The sequence below is a fragment of the Dermacentor andersoni genome, chromosome 4 (genome assembly GCF_023375885.2).
Source record: "Dermacentor andersoni chromosome 4, qqDerAnde1_hic_scaffold, whole genome shotgun sequence".
Taxonomy (NCBI): domain Eukaryota; kingdom Metazoa; phylum Arthropoda; class Arachnida; order Ixodida; family Ixodidae; genus Dermacentor; species Dermacentor andersoni.
The window spans coordinates 77,274,935-77,299,368 of record NC_092817.1 but is presented as its reverse complement, the minus strand read 5'-3'; the positions used below and the strand labels follow the sequence as shown (position 1 = coordinate 77,299,368).

Here is a 24,434-nt window from a genome sequence, read left to right as displayed (position 1 = left end):
CAAAGCTTCGCAGGCCGCTGCCGCGGATGTGCGAAGTCGAGCTTTCTGGTTCTTTTTTTTTCTCTTCCCGAACGACTGACGCCACCTCTTCCGCGGATGCGCGGAGACGAGCGCCATCTGGTGGTGGTGCAAGTAACATAGCAGCGAGCGCGGCCCGAGTACTCCGCTGTGATTGGCTGGCCTATTAGACATGAAAACAACCAAGCCGCAGCATCCACGATCAGAAAACCCGGCAAGGTTAGCAAAGAAAAGCTTCGCTTTTAAATATAGTTGGCCACGATATTGTGTCAGTCTGGAGACACACATCGTCTCGCACAATCGTATAGAGCGCGGCAGTACTGCTTTACGAGGATTGTAAGCGAAATGACAAGGTTTAATTTATGGTACAATTAAATGCTCGCCATTAAGCGCTCTAGAGCTCTCCGGCGGTGCGTTTCACGTTCGCGCTCCAGCTCGGAGCACTCTAATTTTCGAACTTGGAGCGCGGCAGAGATTTGACAGAATTTCATTTACGTGGCTCCCCCGATTGCTCTGAGAGCATACGAACGTTGGGCTCTGGCAGGTTTTTTCTGGCTCCCATCTCGAGAAGGCCCCGCATCGTTGCAAAATGTGTTAAAGAGCGGCGGGGATCATCGGAATGAATAGTAATAAATTATTAGAGGGGTATCTAGTGCTGCAGTCACACTTTTGAACTCTCAGATCTTTACTCGTTAGCTGGCGGTGTATCGCACACCTGAGGGCAAACCGTTGGTATGCGTGACCCCAAACCCCACATCTTCCACCCTATATACACAATGAGGAATCCAGCGTTGTTGCACATGGGAAATCCGTGTAAGACACACATGTATCGACGCGCAGGCTAGATGCTCACTGTGCCTTAACTCAGGATTCTCGTTGCACTCATGCCTAATGCAAATCCGCTCAATCCAGTGGCACCCTTGACTAGGCACTCCACCTACATTTTCATTTTTTGCCTTTTCTCAATAAAGTTGACTCTCTTTCTCTCTCTAATGGACATTTCGAACGCTACCTGCGCGCACTCTGGTGGATGCCAGAGTTGAATGTCATTGGACAAATTAGGGCCGTATTTATCTGCACAACAGTGTCCTGGCATTGGCAGGTAAACGATCATCTCGGCGAGGAAGAATTGCACATAGAGCTTATATGTCAGAGACGGCCTTTAAATACAGGCACTGGTATTCGATACGCAAAATATATATGTTTATAAACAGAGTTCCCAAAGGAATTCCGGTTAAGCCATCTGAACCGAACCAATTCTTAAACCTTCTTGGGAGCAGAACAAGTTATGATTGCCTACCGTATAAATATCTAGAACTCTCCAATTGGCACCCTCTTTTCTACAAACGTGGAATGTTTGACAAGTGAATTTTACTGCCAATTGCAACAAAAAAAGCTGAATGCATGAGCTCGACGCATGGGGTACTTTATTTATATCTGAAAACATCAAGAACATGTGGGTATAGTATACTATGGGACAAAATATTTCGTTTTCCTTGACTAACTTAAAATTGACTATCAAAAATGCATGAGGGGAAGTTTTATGGGGTCATAATCACACTGCTGCCACAGCGTGAATAAGAGTGTCTTTGCACGCGCCAGAACCACAAATTTCAGTTTATGAGCGCGGCTTCAACATCATGATAAGTATCATAAAAAGAACTCGCGGCTGTTCCGAAAATTTCATGTAATATCGGCTACTGTATTGCTTCTTGCTGTGCTCGATGTGTACGACGAACATTTTGCATATCGGCTCAAAAACTTGTTTAGCTGAGGAATCTTATCTTTGTTTCGTGTTATCTTTTTTTTTCAGCAAGAACAAAGCACGGTCCTGCTGCTGTACGTTCTACTTCGACTGATATTTAAGGTTAGTAGGCAATCTACTTGCTTTGCTATAACTTTGCTGCTTTGAAACAAATGGGAGAAAGCACACAGTTCCGCTATTTGTCGAACCACTGCAGCAGTATTATAACAGGCGAAATGCCTTTATCGATGAACTTGAAGGCGTGGTGGGAGAGTACTATCAGTGAAAACCTTGTCCGAGAAAGACAGAGCCGGTATCACTTCAACAACCTATCAAAACACCTTGCTGACTTCTTAATGTTTTGTAGCTGTTCCAACAATTGTTTTTAAGTGACATACAGGCTACAGTTTTGCGCACGTTAGTAAAACTATGCTTTTAATTTTACTCACCTTATGTATGTTACTATTATATGCCATTACTAAAGCCCTACCGACCTGTTGCGCTACAGACGTCACTAACTTCTTGCTTCACGACGTTATCTTACACCACGGTGCACCTCAAAAACTTCTCAGCGATTGTGGAAGGTACTTTCCTGCCAAAGTCATCGATGATTTACTTCGATCATGTGCTACTAAACACAAGCTTACTACCGCTTACCATCCTCAAACTAGCAGTCTTACCGAACGCCTGAACGGCACATTAACCGACATGCTAGCAATGTATGTTTCCTCCGATCATCGCGACTGGGACTCTGCTCTACCATTTGTTACGTTCGCTTACAATTCCTCGCGCCCCCACACAGCTGGCTACTCACCTTTCTTTCTCCTATTTGGCGGGAGCAGACTTTGCTTTTCGAGACTCTTCTTTCGACCATACTCGACTCGCCGACAGGGTACACTCGGGATGTCATAGCCACAGCGACTCAAGCACGCCAGATTGCCCGCATTCGTCTTTCTGCTTCACAAACATGCCAGAAGTGCCGTTACGACCAGTGCAATCATGACGTGGAATACGAACCAGGTGCTCTTGTGCAAGTTTGGTCTCCAACTCGGCGTGTTGGTCTTTCGGAGAAACTCCTCTAGTGATACTATGACCAATACTACGGCCGATACTACTGTATCCTCCGCCACGTGACTCCTGTCACATATAAAGTGTCTCCACTGGATGCCACCGTGCCTTCACCTCTCTCTGACACCATCCACGTCAGCCGACTGAAACCGTACCTTTCTCGGACTAATGAGCCGCATCAACAAGGTGCTTTTTCCGCCGGGGGTGATGTCACAGTCTGTAATGTGGGATGAAGAGGACATTGATGGATGCTAGCCTTGGAGACGGCGAAGAGGTTAGGTTTTTCGCTGCTCTACGCATGTTGGCTCCGCCATTAAAAACCACCTGTGAATAGACACACACACACACACACACACACACACACACACACACACACACGCACACGCACACGCACACGCACACGCACACGCACACACACACACACATATATATATATATATATATATATATATATATATATATATATATATATATATATATATATATATATATGTATATATATATTATATATATAACCACGCAATTAAAGGTCGGCATTGTAATTCATCAGGCGTTAATGACGGTCGTTACTCCGTGCAGGAATGTCGTTCGTGTGCGGCATTGCGGTCTCACCACGTGTGTGTAAAGTACAAAATAACAAAGGAGCGTCGTCCCGATGTAATACTCGATCACGATAACACGGTTCAGCGTTGCGCTGAAGGCGTCTGAGAAACATGGCGCGATAAGGAGCACCGCCACCGTGAACATAGCGCCGCCTTACGGCGTCGCATCTTGACAGTGCACGGTATGAGAGCAAACGAAAACCGTCGGCGTCCGTATAATTGCGATCGTAACAAAACGAAGAAGCAAAGTGGACGCTACGCTCGGTGGCGGAGCGAGGACAGCGTTCTGCATTCCGTTGTGACATGAGCGTTGTGCGCACGTGTACACAAGTGTGCTTATAGTGTACCTGCTGAGAGGCTGTGTCTGTGCACTGGTTTGAGCGGAATGAACAGTAAACGTTGACCTAACAAAGCTTATAGCTTCCCGTCGGTCACATCACCCTAGTGGTCGCCGACTCCAAAATTCACGTGCGACAATTCCGTCTCGGCAACGCCTCGCCATGCGCTCTGCGCATCTTAGCAGGCTTCAAGACCCCTATATCAGAAGCGAAGCTCATCTGGATCGCTGGCCACGAACCGGTAGCTGCAAACTGGCAAGCCCATGCCGTAGCCCGAGCCTGCACATACCGGGTGCCACATCAACAGATAACACCAACGTCCCCAAATTAATTCTACCTAACCAATACTCATAAATCGTCACTCGTTAACGAGGTCAGAGCTTCAGATTCACCCCTTCATACCGGAGCCTGATGCGGGAAGATGCCGTGATCTGGCGCCAGCTACAAGCCCACACATACAGGCACCTCGCCGTCCTCCACAAATTCTATCCCGTCACATAACCAGCTAGCTGTCCAAATTGCTCGGAATAGCTCATTCTATGCCCCGTCACGTGGGCTTGCAAATACAATGCCCTTCCTCCCTCCCTCCTTCGCCTACATCGGGGACCTGGGAAACTGCGCTGCTCACCTTGCACCCAGACTATCGATGCCTCCTGGTCGAGCGGGCCAAGGACGCAGTGGCCAGTCCTGGAATAAAGACATCAACCCTTCCTCGGATACTTTCTCGTATTCAATAAAAGTTTATATAATCGTCATCTCGTGCACCATCGAAGTGCGACGCTTGCAACACCACTGTTGGCGAGCCTCATCACGCCAGCGTTGCGAGACGCCTGGTCTCGTCAGGGCCTTGTTCCTTCTACCTAAGGTCCCTAGATAAAACGATAAACATTTTTTATCTAATCTAGGGATCTTACACCTCACCAGCGGCGTCTGCCTTGCGTGCTGCGTCACGTCAACACGTTACACCTACGTATATAGTTAGCACACCGCCCGAAGTGTCTAAGCGCTAAGCTAATCCTTGCTATCGCTGTAAACGCTGCCATTATTTTTTCAGGAAACCGTGAAAACAGGCAAATAACGTTTTTCAGCGCGTTTAGTCACACTAACAGCTTCGCTGTAAAAATAATATCCTGGATAGCAGCGTGCGCGCGAGCGCAAGCACGCGCACAGTGTTATAGGCCACCTTTTAGTGTACGTTTTCTGGCTTTTTGTTTATTCTGAGGTCGACCTCGCTGTCTTTCTGTAAATATATCTTATTCTCTCTCCCTTCTGATTATAAAGTAGCCACGATCCTGCAGCTCGCGGATCTCTTGTTATCGCCCTCTGTTGTCAGGTGGTGGCACTGTCCGGCATCAAGGACTTCGCCAGCCGTGTGGCCATCGAGTGCGAGAAGCGGAACCTGGCGCTACAGCTCGGCCACGAGGCAGAGACGGTGTCCCTCGAAGAGCCGGACGTGGCGGGGCCGCCCAAGTCGAAGCGCAAGATCGCCATGCCGCAGGATGTGCCTGCACCGAGACCGCCGCCCCCTCCGGTGGTTCCACCGTTTATCCCGGGTATGCCGGGAATTCCGTTTCCTCCTCCGCCCGGGTTTATTGCGCAGCCGCTTCCGGGTGGCAGAGGGCCTCCGCCTCCTCCTGGGATGCTGGGGCCCGCCGAAATTCGGTCGCCCGCTTCCCCGGGGTTCCTCTTCCCGCCACCGTCGGTGCTTCCCTACCCCACGGTGGACCCTACGGCGTTCGGGAATCGGCCCCAGTGAAAAGGGGCGTGAGGCGCCCACGGCACAGAGGAAACTGTTGGGTGCGCGGTCTGCCGAGCCCCGCAGAGCCTCTGCCGTCCGCAAACAGGATTAAAGTTTGGTGATATTATCGCGCGTACGTTGTTTTGCTTTTTGACGGTGTCCGTTTTCCACCGGATTGTCAGTGAACGTTTTAAATTTTTCAGGTCGGCGCAAGGTGGGCCTACCGTATCCGAATAATTCTCGGATGTCGTCGCGGGTTCTGTATAGATTGGACGCGTGGAGCGAATGCTGCTTTGTACATTCTCGAACGCGAGCGAACCTGAGCGATTGTTCTGGAATATACTGTTGGTACATGCGGAATGAGATTTCGACGACCGACAACTGTGCTCGCCGCTATAGTTGTGCTCTGAGTGTCACTTGTTTTCCGAGCACAAGTTCGCCCAATAGAGTTGTGCCTCGTAGTTTCGGCACTCTCTGGTTCTTCACCGTTACTACAGCGTGACGACATGTCTCAAAAGTAAGTATCTTCGGTTGAGTGCGTCAACAAGAATAAGAAAAACAAAAAAACATGGCGCCTGAGTCCACGTGAAACTGTGGGTAGCACGCACATAGCTGACGCTATATCAAACACTTGTGAAGATGACTGAAACCATTTAATGTAAATTTGCTGTCTTAGGTATACCCTACCATTGAGAAGTTGCTTAAGCGCACTTTCGTTGACGTTAGTGGTTGGATAGCTACTAGGAGTTCCGTGATCAAATTTTCAGCTGTAACGCCTTGTTGCAACTAATAAAGCTTTTTAAGGAGAGAGCCTTAAGTGGCTCTTGCAATAGCTCATACCCGAAAAAAACGGCGTACAGTCCAGGGAGACCAAACATATCACCAGGAATGGCTCATACCCCCGTAAGCATGCAAAGATGCAATGGCTGAATATGAATGAAGAAACGAAAACAAGAAAGAACGTAAGTAGCATCGAAAGAATGAAAGAAGGAACGAAAGAAAGAACCAACGAAAGAACACATAAAGAACAAAAGAAAGAACGAAAGAACCTTTAGATAATGCATTAGGTGCTCGCATGTGTCATTGAGGGGGTCGACCTACAGCGCCATACGTTTATTTCACATTGCGGTTCGTTATGCCTTTCAAGTAGTCTGGCCCCTCCAATCGTATAACTTAATGCACTACCACGTGTGCAGCAGGCCTTCGCCTTCGCGTGTTATAGGAATGTGACATGCTGCCGAACTTTGTCGAACGAGTCAATGTTTTGTTTGGCTTTACACAATGCAGACACTTCTGGCCCGTCTTATCGTGCCCAAAAATGGTTGCATGCTGTACGGTGTTTCATGTGAAAATTAGCATATTGTAAAAGGAGCAAGACGCCTAATTTGAAACTCCTATACGTACGTCAACCTCTCGCGGCACGACACTCATATTTCCCCTGAATTTCGGAATGTTTAAGGACCGTCCAGATCGGAGCAAGGGCTGTAACGCTTGTTTGGCGTATTTCCAGTAGCGACCGACTCAGCCGTCGAAGAAAAGTACCTATGATTTCATCCCGTGGAGTATGATTTCTGGCTTAAATATTGACAAAAGAGATCTAAATGATAGATAAGGAGATAAAGAGATAGAAAGTGCAGCTCTATTGAAATGCGAGTTCTCGTTCGGAAATGCGAAATCCCTTTGTGCACCATTTTCCTAAAATCAGTTTCGGCAAAATTGAGTTCGGCAAAACTGATCAACAAGGCCACATCAAGTACACCACGAAGAGTTGTCGTCTTGGTACGCCTTCATGTGGACTTTACACAGACTGAAGAGCGAAACATAATTTTCTTGTTCCGCATAGGTACCTGCTCTTTGTAAAGCTTTGGGTGGCCTTCAGAGCACGAGGTGGTGCTCCACAAATCACTCGCAGCAGAGGGTTCCTGAACAATGATTTGAGCAATATGGTAATTTCAGAGTGGAGATTCTTCTTGTGCTCCAAAACTGCATGCATAAACAGTTCTTCTGTTTCTCATCGCCTGTGGAACTCGTACAAATGAGTACAGACACGGCAAGCGCACGGCTCCGCCTTTGGAGGTCGTCCCGCTGCGATCGAGGGTCAGTGCCGCCTAACTTAGTTACGCTGCTTCCAGATTAGCCAGCGAGGTCAACTCGCTTACGTCACACGCCGGCGCCTTCACCCCTAAAACAGACTCGGCTATGCTCTACGCTGTAAGCTGTGTTGACGTTTCCCTCGGTGGTGGACTTGCATCAACCGTGTGCATAAGTGTGCAGTTCATCGACACTGCCTTTCCGATGGCATTGACGCTGGTATTGTCTCGCAATCTAATTTAGTCGAGAATACTCCACTTCATGTCCGTGCTTTTAATGCGATAGCATCCTTTTGGAACTTCACGAAGTTTAGGGTCTTCTGTCCGTATCTAACATATTTCACGCCCAACTTGGATCACTATATAGTCCATTGTCTAATAGGTAGAGTATCGGGCTGCAAAAACCGGGTTTGAAACCAATCGTCGGACATATTTTAATGTGATTAGCATTCTTTGGGAAGTATGATGATGATGACGACGATTTTAAAGCCATTGGCACATACCCACTCAAGAGGATTGACCATGAGACGGGCAGATTTTAGATATGTGTTAAGGGAACAAATTTAGAGATCACCCATTTGTGGTAGGTATGTTTGTGTATAACATCTTTCATGCTAACTTAGGTCATTGGGTACGTGCCATTGGGCACGTGCACCTCTTCAATGAGCCTTTTTGACTCCAACTTGGGTCACTGGGTAAGCAGGCCGCAGGCGGGCACGCTCAGACTCTTGCAAACGAACTCCTACCCAAATCCGGCGTCCCTTAACAGCATATATTTATTTATTTATTTCATAGTACCTTACAGGCCCCAAGGGCAGCATTGAGTAAAGGGGGCGTCATCGAACAAATGACAAGAGAAAACAGATATATGAGCGCTAAAAAATGTGAGAGCTAAAAATGTTTCTAATGATCAAGTGCTTGCAAAACAGTGTAACAAATAAAAGCGCTAAATCAATGCAAGGAGTTGTCGGGAAAGGAATGAAAAGTACAATTCACGGTAACATAAAAAGAGATGTAACACTCGCGCAAACTAACGTACTTAGCGCGAGCACATAAAGCAAACAAAATTGAAACGACAACAGTAACAACAACAACAACATAAAAAAGAAAGACATGGCCCATATGTGACACGTATTATATGACATTACATATGTACAGATGAATATATTCGTTATGATGAAGACTGCAGGTTCAGTAGTTGTCTGAATTTATCATTGCTCATTTGAGCGACAGTGCTGTTAGGAAGCGAATTCCATAACCTAATCGCTCGCGGTAGAGCCGACAAGTTAAATGCGTCAGTGTTGTCATACATGCGAGTGAGGCTTAAATCATTATAAAGTCGTCGTGATGTGCAAGACGCGCGTTCCAGTGGCAAGTTTGATGGCTTCATTTGGTGAACATATCTATGAAACAAGGACAGGAGTGCTATGTCACGTCGGCTACTCAGTGATTGATGGGTAAGGTCGAGTTTTATTTGAGTAATGCTTGACTGGTAGCTGTAATTTAGAGAAATAAATCGACTAGCTCGGTTTTGGATGGCTTCTAACATGCGGATTAAGTATTCAAGGTAGGGAGACCATATAGGGGACGCGAACTTAAATGATAGGAATGCTAATTTATGGATGTTAGACGGGCAGTTACGCAAGTTGCGACGAATATACCCAAGAGATTTGGAAGCGTTCGCGCATATGGTTGCAATGTGAAATGCCCAGGAAAGGCTCCCGGTGTAAGATTTACGCCTAAATATTTATATACTGATACCTGAGATACTATATTTGTGTTTATATAATAGGAAAGGCTATGAATTGATGTTTTTCGCGTGAATATCATTAGCTGGCATTTAGATGAGTTAAGTTTCATTTGCCAGTCTTCACACCATTTAGTAACGAGATGAAGGTCCTCTTGAAGAATTCGATGGTCATCAAGGTTGCGAATTGGTCGATATAATATACAATCATCGGCGAAAACACGCATGCAGAATGAGATGTTATTGGGCAGATCATTGATGTAAATAAGAAAAAGCAAGGGTCCTATTACGCTGTCCTGCGGTACACCGGAACTTACATATGCAAGGGGTGACGTAAAATTATTAACGACTGCAAATTGCTAACGATTTGTTATGAAGTTACAAATCCTGGACAGCGTTAAGCAGTCTAATTTCAGAATTGATACTTGAAAATTAAGCGGCAGTGAGCTACACGGTCGAAGGCTTTGGAGAAGTCGAGAAAAAAGCAAGCTGTTTGATCCCGAGGTTTATCCAAATTGTTCTTGCGTCGCCTGTGGCGAGGTTGCTACTTTGCCTCATATGCTCTGGGACAGCGGGTCGTTGGGCCCGAAGTTCACCAAGGAAGAGTGGGATGCGCTCCTGCGAAGTCCCGTCTTTGAGGACCAAATCCTGGCCGTCCAGCGCGCCCGCGATCGGGCCGGCAGACTAGATCTGTCAGTCCCGTCGTGGGATTAGCCGGGTGCGCGTTTTATCGCGTTTTGCTGGACCCAATAGAAGTTTATTCACTCACTCACTCACTCACTCACTCACTCACTCACTCACTCACTCACTCACTCACTCACTCACTCACTCATGTGCCACGGGGTACATGCTACCCTTCAATGACAATATATATATATATATATATATATATATATATATATATATATATATATATATATATATATATATATATATATATGCATGCATGCAGACAATCTTCGCTGGATATATATTTTAACATTACCACGAGTGGTCTACGCAGCAGCGCCGCAAGATGGCGCAGCGTGCACAGAGGGAAGCACGAGAGAAGAGCTCAGCGGTGGCTATATAGTGTGTCGCAACATTTTACAACAACAGTAATTTTATCCAGATAATCAAAAATTGTATGCGAAAACGTCTGGATCCTAAGCCATAGGCTAGTTATGGATCCATGCAGTTATACAAAGAAAAAGTAAACGATTCAGACACGAGCACAATAATTTGTTTTGGATAAAACAAACAAAACAAAAACAGAAAAAAGAAAGAAGGAAATGCAACCAAACAAAAACCAGTAAACCAAGGCGCAGACCATCGCAGGAGGTTAATGCTAATCGCATTAACGTCGATAGTCCTTCCGAAATGGTTTCTGCAGACATATTTTATATACACAACGCCCCACTACACATGAATCCCCATATATCACCCAGCTCTTTAATTCTACAGCACAAAAAATGAAAACAAAAAAGGAACTCGCGCGCACGTTGCATCTGCACTGCATTGCAGCCATTTTCTCGAGCTAGGCCGAAAGCCACACTTTCGGAAATAGCGTATACACAGCTAAGTAGTTCGCCCAGCGAAACGTAGATGACATTGAGGTGCCCCGTAAGCCTCCATTTCGTAAATAGTTCCTGGAACTATTTTACGGAAGCGTCTAGGTGCCACCATCTTGGGCTGTTAACGCTGCTGTTTGCTGTCTTTAACGAGGAACTGTACGTTACTACAGTCGATTCGGAAGCATGAAAACAGTTGTATAAATGTGTTCAGCGTTTCATGACCATGTCACGTCACTTTACTTCTAATAAACCATATAAATTGTTCGTGTAGCAGCCCAAGACGGCGGCCCCCATGAATCGAATGTAAAATTGTCTTAAAGACGGTTTCATGTGCGGTTGGAATATTGGGAATGTTGGCTTCCATGAAACGCTCGCTGCCATGTTAAATATACCCTGCCTCGTGGCGCGAACGCGTGCCCACCATAACGAAGACGATGAGCGGACCGAGCCGCGGACCGAGCCTCGATCAGATCCTCGATCAGATCGCTCACAACGGCAGTAACGCATCTCGTCGGCACCTCGTCTTTCGGGCGCTTGCTGCGACCGCGGCTGGCTCAGTTGTATTCGTCATATTGCTTGTCGCCATGGTGTTCGGGCCAATGCGATCCTATTACCGAGCGTCGTCTCCGCCGTTCTGCTGCCCCGTCGAAGGCACCCTGCTCGCCTCCATGGTGAACGGCAAGTTCAAACCGTGCGACAACTTGTACGCCTACGTCTGCACCTCCGTCAATGCCAACGGGGCTGAGAAGTCGAACATGCTACTCCGCCGCCTCAAGGACATGATCGCTGAGCGCACTTCCACTCCAACAATGAATTTCCCATCTTCCTCTTCCTTGCCAAGGAGCAGGGTGGTAGCGTTTCTCCGAAGCTTATACGCCACGTGTAGGGTCAGCTTGACCACCGAGGCACAGCGTGACGAAAACGGTCTCGATGTGCCAGCGCGTTATTTACAGATGGCCGCTGCTCTGTGGGACATCGGAAGGGAGCTGTTGTCGCGGCTGGACGAGGTGAATCTGATGATCTACCTGCTGAAAACCAACATTATGTACCAGATCAGCTCGGCGGTGGAAATCCACTACTTCACGTTCGACGCGACGTTTCTGATCGACCACAACGCCCTGAAGTGGAACTCCGAAATGCACCTAATGTGCAGGGAGTGCGTTTCGGCGTCTCTGTCAGCCTATCGGCGGCAAGCCGCTTCTGAAACGCTCGTCACCACCGACGACGTTGTCACCTTCGCGGAGCGACTTCACAAGCTCTACCCGAAAAGACGCTTGATAGAACGCTTCGTGATGGCCAACATATCGCGACTCTGGCAGGCCGAACATTTCGCCAAAGCTTTAACGTCTCTTTCCTGGATGGGCTCATCGGATGGATTCGGCATCGAGGCCTTCGGCACGAAGCAACTCGTCATCCTCCGCGAACAAATCACCAAGCGAAAGAACTGGGCCGTCGGTGCCGTCTACCTTGTCGCGCACACAGTCGCGAGGGGATACTTGGAAGTTCCTCTTAATGTAAGCGACCGCGCTGACTTTCACTGTGAGAGGTTTGCCACCCGACTGCTGCATCTCGTGGACACAGCATACTGGGAGCTGTACGGTGACTCGGAGAAGGAGCGTCTCATCTCAGACATCTTCAAGAGTGTTCTCGACAACGTTGCTCTCGAGGTCACTTCTAAGATATTGGTCTCTGCTGCGGCTAATGACGTGCGCCTTCGGCTCGATGCTCTAGTGGCCAATATCACCCTCCTGACAGCGGCAGTTATAAATTACGATCTGGCCGATATAACGGAGGTGGACACAGCGGACTTTGTCCGCACTTTGCTGCTGGGCCGGTCGTTTGAGTTCCAAGCCAGAAAGAAACGTGATGCACTTGGTATTTCTCCCAGTGTAAGCGAGGTGAACCCTGTTCTGCACATAGGGCGTCGTATGTACCTTGAAGTTCCTGCGTCATTCTATAGGTAAGCTTCTTACAGGTGCGTCTGCTCTGGAGCTGACTGAATTTCGGGCTCCTTTATTTGTTGGGGTCTAATAGGCTTCTCAACTTCAGCATCGTGTTATATGTTCAATCCCACCGTGTTGACGGTCAGATAAATTTTATGCGTCACAGTCTTGTTGTGCCATAACTAGTTTGATTAACTACAAGAAAAATACTAACTCGTGTTGGTTTGTAATTGTGGCGTCGTGGCTTGGCCAGATTTTTGGTTTCAGAATGTCCGTCAGAGGCTGTCAGAATTCCGAACGAATTCCGGTGGCACGACAGCAATGATGTAGCCAAGTAGCTAACGGCTTTGACCAGTGGCGTAGCCAGAAATTTCGTTCGAGGGCAGGGGCTCACGTTGCAGCTCGGCCTCCTCCTTATAGATTTGTCGAGGGATGAAATACATGAATAATAACTGCATTGCCATTGCGAAAGATGTTGCAAACGAATTGTTGAACGCTGCGCACTGTCAAGACAAGTAAAATACGTATTTTCCATAAAAGAATACATTCGTTTGTCCCAAAAATTGTGTCCGGAATAACTGATATCAATGCTTCCATGTTTATTGTCTATTTAATAAGTAAAGAAAATATCACACGAGTTTTAGAACTATATCAGTCCGAAACCAGCAAAGCAGTGCATGCCGCTGATATGAAAAATGTAAAGGCCATGAAATGAACAAGTTGAGTACAAATGTTTTAATGAAACTTTGTCAGTCGAGAACCTTGTTTACATTTTTGTACATATACAAAGGCCAGGGAAGAACCTCAATGACGCTGTCATTTGTTCCAATGTATTGCTCAGGAGCAGCTGTCACTGGTCGTGTATTGCGAGTAATTGCACTGAAATTATAGTCGCAACAGAGAGCACATGTAAAAAGCAGGAGTTCTGCAAAATATACGAGGGCGAGTCAAATGAAAGTGAGCCAATGCGAATATATGACAAACGGGCTACCTTATTTATAAGTAGTCTCCATGAACATTTAGACATTTGTCCCACAGACTAATGAGTCGCGTGATTTCCTTCGCGTAAAACTCCTTGGGTTGCTGCTTCAAAAAGTCTAACTGACTCTTTCACGTCATAGTCTGACACGAATCTCGTTCTCTTGAGCTGTTTATTCAATTGCCCCAAAATGAAGTCACAAGGCGACAGGTTTGGGCTGTATGGTGGATGTTGCAGCGTTTCCTACTTGAACTTTGCCAATTTTGTATTAACCACACCAGCGACGTGGGCACGGGAATTGTCGTGGAGCAAAATGATCCCATTCGTCAATTTTCTACGTCGTTTTTCTTTATTGCGACACACAGCCGATCCGGCGTTTCACAATATCGGAAACGATTGATAGTCTCTCCAGGTTTAGCAAATCCTATCATTTATGGCCCCTGACGATCGAAAAAGAAAGTCAACTACACCTTTCCGGCGGAAATGACGGCCTTTGCTTTCTTTGGGGATGGTGAATTGGAATGTTTCCGCTGTAAACTTTGCCGTCGTGTTCCAGGCGCGTAGTAGTGGTGCCATGATTCGATCCCGGTCACAATTGCAGACAAGAAGACATCACCCTCATTGTGATACCGGATCAGATGAGTCAGGGCAGCGCCAAACATCTTGGGCATCCATTGCGCACACAAGAGCCCATAGCCGAGATGTTAATGAATTATGGTGTGAATCGACGAACAGTGACTGATGCTCACACGCTCTGCTAGTTCGTCGATGCTTATAAGCATCGATGAACTGTTATTAATCGCGGTTCGTGCGAAAGAACCGTGCGCGCGGACCGGGGCGAAGTGAGCGGCCGACGCTCTAGGCATCGGCTGCACAGTGCGTCAGCATCTTTGGTGGTGGCACACGGAAAGGAAGCGCCGTCGTCCCTGATAAGCGATAGGCTCGACACACGGCTGAGAGCGCTGCAATACGATAACGCACGAGCGCGGTCACGTGGTTTTATTTCGTATTTCGCGGGCTTTTTTTAAAGAAAATCACCACGCAGCGTGTACGTTGTCACAAAATATCGGATCGGTCGTTTCTGAACACCCTTTACAACGCAACGAAACGCACTTAGCCCTAAATTAATATTATTTTTTTGCATAATTCGTCCTAATTAATTAACTAATTAAGCAGAATATAAAAAAATACTCTATGGAGCGCAACGTGACGGCAAACCATATGCTGTTGGTTTCATTCAGCTGCGGCTAACTTCTTTTTTTAAATCCTTGGCACAAGTTAAGTGAAACACGCTGTATATGTGCTAAAGTCAAACTTACCAGCAAAGCCGACGTGGAACTGTGCTTGGTACAGTGCGAGAAACGCTTCCATCGGCCCACTTCGACGCATCAAGCGAGGAGTCACGTGAAATATCGCAAAGGTGATATCACCGGAAGTGATCGCTCGAGAGCATCGCCCCTAAGTAAAACAATTCTCTCTTCTGTGAGGTACGGCACCATGGCTGATGACTAAGTTAAGGTATACCCACGCAATAACGCTAAACATGCACGCGGCAGAACACGTCAGCTTTGGTATGACCTCACTTGCGCGCATATTTTCCTCATCGGCAAGCAAGTCATTCGCTATCAGTAGGAAACACTGGGGCTGTGATCGGCGATGCTGAGATCGGCCGCTCCTCGTTGGTTTTTCCGATCGGCGGCGAGCCGCATGCAGCGATAAGTAGCTCCGAGACATATTCGGTCCGCGGCAGATGAAAAGTCGCGGTTCGCAAGTTTTCCCGGCATGCCTTCTACCACCTGCGCCATGCCGCACGCGTGGTAGAGCGCAGCTCGCCCGTCGAGCGTCGGCGTTGTCCTTCGTAACCTAGCGAAAGAACACAGCGAAGGATGGAAGCGAACGCGAAGCGCAGCGGTAGATGAAAGACGGCGGTAGCGAAGAGAGCATGAGGAGGAAAGCGGAGAAGGTGGCTATGGCGAAAGCGTGAGAAGTGCAGCGCAGCGCAAGACGGGCTTTGCGGCGACGATGGCTGCGAGATGGCGCCAGAGTAGAGTGCCTCGTCTGTGCGGAAACAAAGCGCTGCATGAGCGGAGGTCTGTCTGCAGCTGCTGCTGCGAACCGCGCCCACGCATCACCCACGCGCCGCTTATCGAGACCTCCCGATTAGCAAGGTAGTTGCGCCACACATCGCTCCCTTTGCAACGTGTGGCGCGAGACAGATTCTCCGCGCCAGCCAATATACCGCAAATTGAAAACCCGTATACAGCTGCGTACAAATGTCGCATTGGGGAGTATCGTAATTGTCGGTGAATCTTTTTTCCCGCGGGCTTGTGTGGACGTGCCTTTACGGGACGCGTCGTCGCCAATACCCGCTGCGCATCTATTGTCACAGTGCGCCGTTTTGTCTCGCCGGATCATCAGAGACTCGCTTACACCGATTTCCACAGTGCGTGAAATTTTGTTTTCGCGTGCAACCAGAACTCTGCCTGCTATTCGAATTCTGTGCAGCTTCGTGCGCGTCGCCGAGGGCTCCAGCCCACTCAACATGGCCGTGCTGGGCGCTCGGCTGGCGGAGATCCTGTGGCGCGTCGTACTCCTCGAAGAGTGGGAAGCCGACTCCCGAGACAACGTAGAGACGCTGCTGCGTTGCTTCGCCGACGCGTACGAGTCGCAGAGGGCGGCGGACCAAGACTGGCAGCAGGATGAGCACTGGGCCACCGTGCGCCAGGCGGCCGCTTCGCTGGCGTTGCGCACCGTGGCGCGAACGATGTCTCAGCGCTGGGACTGGTACACCGTTCGCCGAGTGGGCGACGACTCGAACTCTGCGCGCTTGTCGCACGCGCAGTTTTTCTTCCTGCAGGAGGCGTACGGCCGCTGCCCCGGCGAGGGTTATCGCGCTGACGAAGGCTACGTGAACGTTCCGGCGCATTTCGTGTCCGAGTTTGAACGCGCGTTTCACTGTCCGCACAAGGCGAGCATCGACCGAGTGAGGGCTTGCGCAGCGTGACCTGCGCGAGCACGAGGCGTTGGTACAAGACTGTCGCTTGAGATTCTTGAACGGACCACCTGGAGTTTGCAAATTTGCGTCATGCAACGGACCATGTCGCGTTGCATGACCCGACATGAAATACAAGTGTTAGCATATTTGACAATGAACAAGTAACTTAGCTTTGGAAAACCCTCCGTTGATCACGTCTGCACTAAAATGCGACGCTAATTACTCATAGAAAATGTCCGAGGAGGAGCGCGGATCAATGAACGCCGGTGAGTGGTGTTAACACGGGACACCCATTGCGAACTTGTGTTAAGCCGTGTTACCGGGTGCACATGGCAAAGAAAATTTCGCGAGAACTAGGTGGCATAAAAGTGCGAACGACATGGGTATGCCAATGGCATGGCCGCCCTTCTCATAGGTAAACAGTTCTTGCAGTTTCCATTTCTGTAGAAACTTGTGTAAGGACTTTCCATAATGTGCGTACAACGCAGGGTGACTGGTGCTGCATCGCGAATTCTCATTCACGATTTTGCGGAGGCAGACACACGAGTGAGAGTGCCTTGCCTTAACATGTGGATATTGAACTTAAAGATTTGGCAAGACAACTTGTAAAAAATGAAAGAGAGAGAGAGACGGACCGGACGGGCGTTATCAATGGCTCTCGCTGCACCAGTGCTGTTATTCTATAGCCGCCATAGTGCTGTGGTCGGTTTTGTCCGTGTCCTCCTTCCCACTCTTTTTTGTCCGTGTCCTTTTTCTCGCTCTTTAAATTTCTTGATTTCGCAATCTTGCTCGGAGTCAACTCGGATTTCGTTATTCAAATACATGTTAAACGGGCAACTCTTCTCGGGCAGCTGCTAAACCTACCTGAATGAAACTTGTTGCATTTGGGAGGAAAGGTTAGATTCCAGCAACTGATAGGAAGCACAGTTTTGATTTTGACATAATATTCATATATAAAAATGAAGAAATTGAAAATCGGCAAGAAAAAGCAGGAAGTTTACAAATCTAACTCTGAACCAAAAGCAGATATTGCAGTTTTGTATGGTTGGTCTCTTAAATAATATAAAACGGTCAAATGTGACACGGATTTTCAGGTTACGTAAAATTGCGACGATGTTTACAAAACTCTTGCGAAAGCCCTACTCGCATATTATGGGTACATTTCAGAGCCTTGTATAATGCATCAAGTTTTCCCGCCTTAGTTTCGCATTTAGGTTCAGTTTGCAGAATGTGACATCGTATTTGATTGTTGAGTAAGAGTTGTAAGCTTGGCGGGTGAGCTGAGTGAAATCTTGGAATGTTGAAGAAAAAAAAAACCTAATAAAGTTGGTAACATAAATTTAAAATACACTTCCTGCAGTTACTACATTTTAACTTCTTTTAAAGGAAACAACGTTTATGAAAATGAGTGCAGTGATTGCTGGGAGAAACAATTTCTCCGTTCCCGTTGCAGATGGGAGCTCCCGAGCTGAAGCTTCTTCTTAAGCACGCGGCAATAAAATATTGGCCCACGCCGTCCCTCTGCATGAGCAGAGGAGTGTCGGGCTTCCCGCAATTATCAGCTGCTGCTGCATGTGTACAGATACACTGTGCCTCTAATTTAATTTCTTCTTTTGATATGTGGTCGACATCTAAATGTGTTTGAAACATCTACGGCGGACGCACAGTGATTGCTGCTCACTAAAAATTCACAGCCTTGTTTTTCTTCCCCTTTTGTCACATTGGTCATATTCTTTTTTTTTTTTGGTTTTGAGCGAGACCTGCATATATTCGATTCCCAGTTGCTGACGTTATGACGCGGTGCCCTAAGATGAAGGAAAAAGAAACAACTGAAAAGAACTTATGCACCAATTTTCATCTTTCTAGACCGTGGTCCAAGAGCGGAAAGGGAGATTGTAGATGTACAACTTTATTAATTATTTTGTTTTGCTGGTCAAATACTTATAAGACACTATTCAGGCAAAGTGATGGTGATAGCTAGCTGAATATTATGGACAGTAGGACTGCTACAGTTTCGTGCAGCAAAATGTGCAGCAAACATCTTAGGCGGCTCGCGAAAATATGTGGCATCATGACTTCCGTTTTCTCTTATTCCATAACCTGTTTACCTTCGTTAACTACTTATGCTTCGTATTCGCACTGGTTTGTCAAGCTTCAGTCAAGAGCCTCTCTGTCTTATGTGCCAGAGATGTGTAATCACGCAAACGCTCGCGTCCAGCAGCAAGTTATACTTACTGCTGAAATAATGAAATTTGATTCTATGATTTAACGTGCAAACATTATGATATAATTGCGAGCCACCCCGTAACGGGGGATTACGTATTAACATTGATCACCTGGGGTTCTTTAACGTGCCCCCTAATGCACAATACAAGGGTGTTCTTGCGATCCGCCCACATCGGAATGTGACCGCCTAGGGCGGGATTGTCCTAGTTCGTGTGGTCTTGTTTGAAGCCTCTTGTATGTCATATATAAAATCAAACATTAAATATGAAACAGGAAAAAGAAAAGATTGGAAGGGACAAAAGTGCGGAAATGGGTGAATGCAAATCATGGAAGCCGAAACAACCGCCATTCTCCGAGTGAATGATTTACGAGTATATGCGCCCTTGTAATCCTGCGCAGCAAACACAAATGCTTCACCAACGCACGTAATATCTGCGACCTGTTAAAGTACAAGTTCGCAATGGTTCTTTCCGACTTGTCGTCCTTAACTGCCGAGGTATGTCCGAGTAGTTGCAATACCAACGCCCATTGGCTGAAAGCGGTGCCTAGAGGAGTCACGGGCCAGTCCGGGATGACACATTTAAAGTACCTGATGTATAACTGAAGCGACGATTGATCAGGGCGAGCACGTATGGAAGCGGCACTGTGAGCAAGGCAGACCATGGCCCACGTTTCCCCCCCAAAAAAGCTGTTACTCTACAACTGTTCCGAAGAGTGAATTCCATCCCATCCTGACGCAGGGCATATAGTTAGCGAAGGCCCCGGCTAACCAATGACAAAAATATTTACAAGCAGAGAGCTTTGTCAATACAGCCCCTTAACTGCTAGCTATCATCACTCAATTAAACCGCAGTACCATGCGATATTCCCATAAATATTTTTCCAGCCGTTCCCGCCGTTCGCCTATATCATCTATCTGCTTGGCGCTGGGTTTCACCATTGTGTCGTTCATAGTATTGTAGTCGTCATCGCTTGCCAGACGAGCTGTTAGCGTTTTGTGCTTCGTCTACGTTTTGGAAAAAAGTAATGTATTGAGGAGATGTGTAATTTCGTTGGAGTTCCGCTGTCAGGAAGAGAAAGTTCCGACTTCAATACGATTAACACCGTCAAAGCGTATAGTGACCACTCCAAACGGCACTGAAAGCCGCTTATGCACCGAGAAATGATGATGGTCACGTTGTCGTGGCAATGATACGCTTTTGACAGCAGCAGCTGTTGTGGAGACAGTCGAGCTACATTCTCGGGGCACGTGGTCGCCGTATAGGCTGCTCCTGAAAGGGCTCCACGGCAATGATCATCACCTTGTTACCCATTCAAACGATAACGGCAAATAAGTAATCGAAGAAGAAAATTTGTTCTTCAATGTCTTTCCTTACTGTCTGAAATAGGGCTGCGAGAGTAGGTTCTCGCTGCTTTTATGCTCAGAAGTTCAAGCCCTAGCTAGAGGGGAACAAGAATAAAAACTGAATGAACACAGCGCACTCTTGCTTCGGAAGTAGTTTGAGCAGCAACGGTCGCTTGACTAACCACTACGTGGGCTCGCGCGCAGACAAAAAAAAAAAAAAAAAAAAAAAAAAGAAAGAAAGAAAAAAGAAAGAAGGAAAGAAAGAAAGTCATGTTCCTTGGGTTTGTATCTGTTCTCGCCATGTTTGCTTGGTGCAGTTCATTGCAAAAAACGATATGGAACAACGGCAAAAGAAGTGAAAATAAAAACGCATGTCGACAACACAGTGCGCCTGCTATGAACTCGCTCCATTAGTTCTCGCCCATCCCACAAGATCAGCGGTGCCATTACGAGCGAAGAAAAAAAAAGGAAGTTGAATTTTTTAAATAATAACGGCAATAGAATAGTCCTAGCCGGCCACTACATTATTCCAGACGTGTCTTTCCATGTTTACACGCATCTAGAGCTTTGTGTACTTTCTATCTTTGAAGTCGTGCGCTAGGAGTGTACAAAATGGTGCAATAAAGGGCAGATGATGACGTGAAAATTAAGAGTAAAAAGAACAACTAAAGGCGCCGATGAAGAGAGTATATGTTTTATGTTTTGACCCTGCGTAAAGTACAGTAACTCCCCGTCACGCTGTCGAGTGCGCTGGCTCTAAGAGTGTCTTCCGGAGCTAAATTGAGTTCGCCGTTGATATGTGGACACTGTGAAAAGGCTCATTATTCGTTTGTCCGTTTATATCTTCCTTGTGTTTTTTTATTTTTTAAAAAAAGGCAGCCGTGACGTTCTTAAGCCTGTGTTCTCATCTTTTTTTTTGTGCGCGATTTCTGTGGACATTCTTGGGTCACTGGAAAAAAAAAAGCGAATTTTCATGGCGCTGATTTGGACGTGGTCACGAGTATAAGGTAACAATCCTTTGTTCTGCAAACTATAGAAATATAGTACAGTGAAGTATACATTCGTCTGTGGCTGGAAATACGATTAAGTGTTAATTTACCAAAAATTTTATCCTATAAAAATTGAAGCAGAACAAAAGCGCCGAATAGCGTAGTTTGTGTGTGCAGCACCGTGTTTCTACACTAGAGGGGGCATAATATGCGTGTACAGTAGAGTAGGTAGATGGGCTGAACTGTAAGCGCCTGGAACGCTCGAACGAGCCAGTGAGCTCACATTTAGAGGGTGGATGCTATCACTAGTTTCTATTGACTTCACTGTCTTATCGAGTAACATTCCTTTATTTACTATGAGCCGCCTTCTGGTTTTTGATGCAGTGCCACTTCACTAAATATATGTGCCCTGCTGCCGGGCTTTTCGATTTAACCGGCAAAAGCCACAATTATGTTGCCATGACAACTTTCTAATTGTACATTTGTGGCACGGGAAGGGGTGCCGCAACTCTCTCTCTCTATCTCTCTCTGTCACACACACACACACACACACACACACCATCAAGGCATCGGAAATATGCGCTAGGAGGATCCAATGCCTCGCGAGGGCATTCTTTGCAGCACGCGGCTACGGTGCATGAGATATACATAAACAAGCACCGTTACACGCGACAAAGACGCGTCAAGAAAGAGAACAGAGAATAGATGGTTGTTCTACAGAGCTGCTCCTGCTGCCTGTAGAACAACTGTAGACAAAGTGGCATCGGCGAAAAAAGCTCCGCGTGAAAGACACAACAGGGGAAGACGATAGAAGTAGGAGGCGACATGATTGCGCTGCTGTTCGTGAGGAAGGCGCTCGAGATAAGGTGAAAGTTTGCGTCAGCTGACAGTGACGCAGGGGATGTATTTACAGGTCACAAGCCTTCGCAATGCTAGCAATCTTTTTTTAAAAGAAAAATAAACTAATTGTGGTCGTAAACTTCCCAAAACAGTACAATGAGTAATGAGAGACGACATAGTGAAGGACTGCGGAATAATTTCGACTAAATCTGAGAGCGTTTTTTATTTCTTTCCGCCACCATCGGAATGTGGCCGCCGCGGCAGGTAATCGCACCCGCAGTCTCGTGCTCAGCAGCGCAACGCTTTAGCCCCTGAGCGACTGTTGTGGGGCAAGCTTTATTTAAAGAGACACTAAGGAGAAACACTAAATAAGTTTGGAGTGACAAAGTGTAGTCTTTCAAAGCTATATTAGCGTCAACTGCGTGATAATCAGAAGAGGGAATGGAAGTCACAGTTCAGTTTATTAATGTTTTCGCTGAAATCCCAGCGCGGGCATATACTGGGTGTCCCAGCAAACTTTAGCCAGATTGAAAATATGCGAATGCCACGTAGCTGGGCAGAACCAATATAATTTTGTTTGCCGTCGCTTGGAGATACTCAAATTATTTTTTTTTCCATTTCGCCTAACTAGATAATTAGCCTTAATTAATTAATAAATTTCTCAGATATTTTAATTAGATGAATAGTGTCAATGAGAAAATTGTAGAGAGACATGAAAAACTCCCGATATAGCTTTCTCTTGCTCAATACGTGCTACATAAGAATGCTTTTCCGAGTGTGAAAGAAGCCCGCAAATGCACGCAAATTTGACGCACGACTGGCCGCACGAGGCACTTTGCGTCCGTCGGTCCGTCCGTCCATCCATCCATCCATTGTGGTCGTGATGCCGTCGTGCTCATTTTATCGTCGTCATTCCAGCTTTGTCATCCGACTCTCATCCCTCCGCTGTCGTCACGCCATGGTCATCATACAGTGGTCATGTATTTCTTGTCACACTGCCATTGTGATGCGGTCGTGGTTGTTCAATCGCCGTCATTCCAGCTTTGTCACCCGACTCTCGTCATCACGTCATTACGTCATCACGCCATCGTCGTCACGCTGTCGTTTGTTATTGTCTTCACTCGAGTAACGTCATCGCATTGCCGTCATGTCGTCGTCGTCATACCGCCTTCGTCGTTCCATCAACGTCAACCTTCGTCATTTTATCGTAATCATACTGTCGTCATTCAATCGTGATGATGCCGCCCTTGTCATTCCGTCATTATCAGACAGTCGCTGTCCTGCATCCGTTGTCAGGTCGTGGTCGTCACGCCATCGCGGTCGTGCCATCGTCGTCCCACCAGCGTTTTCATTCGAGTCTCGTCAGGCCGGCGTTGTCACACTAACGTCGCCATACAGGTTTCGTGATATGGCTATCGTTACGCCATTGTCACCATGTACCCGTCGTCATCCCATTATCCTCATGTCGTTGTCACACCGCATCGTCATTGCGTTGTCGTCATACAGTCGTCGTCATGCATTCGTTGTCATGCTGTCGTCCTGATGCCGTCGCGGTCATTACATCGTCGATATTGTAGCTCCGACATCCGGCTGTCATCATGCTGTCGTCGTGAGCCATCGTCGTCACACAGTCGTCCTCATACCATTGTCATCATGGCATCGTCGTCTTCACTTAAGTAACGTCATCCCATCTATTCAGTATAGCATTCGAGCTACATCGCTCGAATGCTATACGCATTATTGTCGACAGACATCGTGAGTTTAGGTCTGCAGTAATATTTAATGTGGACGAGCATCTTTTGCGCGCACATGCTTACATGGGTGGCCATTTAACATACTGTTTGTCTACATGAAGAAGAACATGCCTTATTCACCTCAAGCGTTTAGAAGGCCTTCAAAATCAAGCAAACTCACGAAATTTTTAAAGTCCGCTGCTCTGCCATTCACTGCCTATTTATCAACTTCGTATCCAACCCCTTCGGCAATTACTTCAATACCAGCTATCGCTTCTCACGTTGTGCTTTATTCCCCATGACATACGTACAGATGTGCTATCTTTATGTCACATTCTTAATACACGCTACATTATATTTTTTGAACGGAACAACCTCATTTCACACGAAGTCACGTCAAATGGAGGAATGATGACGCTCAGATTCGGTGGTAACAGTTTGGAATTCAGTTACTACATACATTAAGATTATCTCTTCTCTGCACGC

The 24,434-nt window shown here is 46.9% G+C and overlaps 1 protein-coding gene across 1 annotated transcript in view; it reads left to right on the top strand.

Moving 5' to 3' along the window:
- The window catches only part of LOC126536788 (uncharacterized), a 36,320-nt gene extending 30,682 nt beyond the window's left edge, over positions 1-5,638 (top strand). Inside the window, exons 8-9 of the mRNA XM_050183791.2 lie at positions 1,832-1,885; positions 5,104-5,638. Coding sequence (XP_050039748.2) covers positions 1,832-1,885; positions 5,104-5,526 — 477 coding nt within the window. The 3' untranslated portion in view covers positions 5,527-5,638. The remainder of the gene's footprint in view (positions 1-1,831; positions 1,886-5,103) is intronic.
- The last annotated feature ends 18,796 nt before the right edge of the window (positions 5,639-24,434 follow it).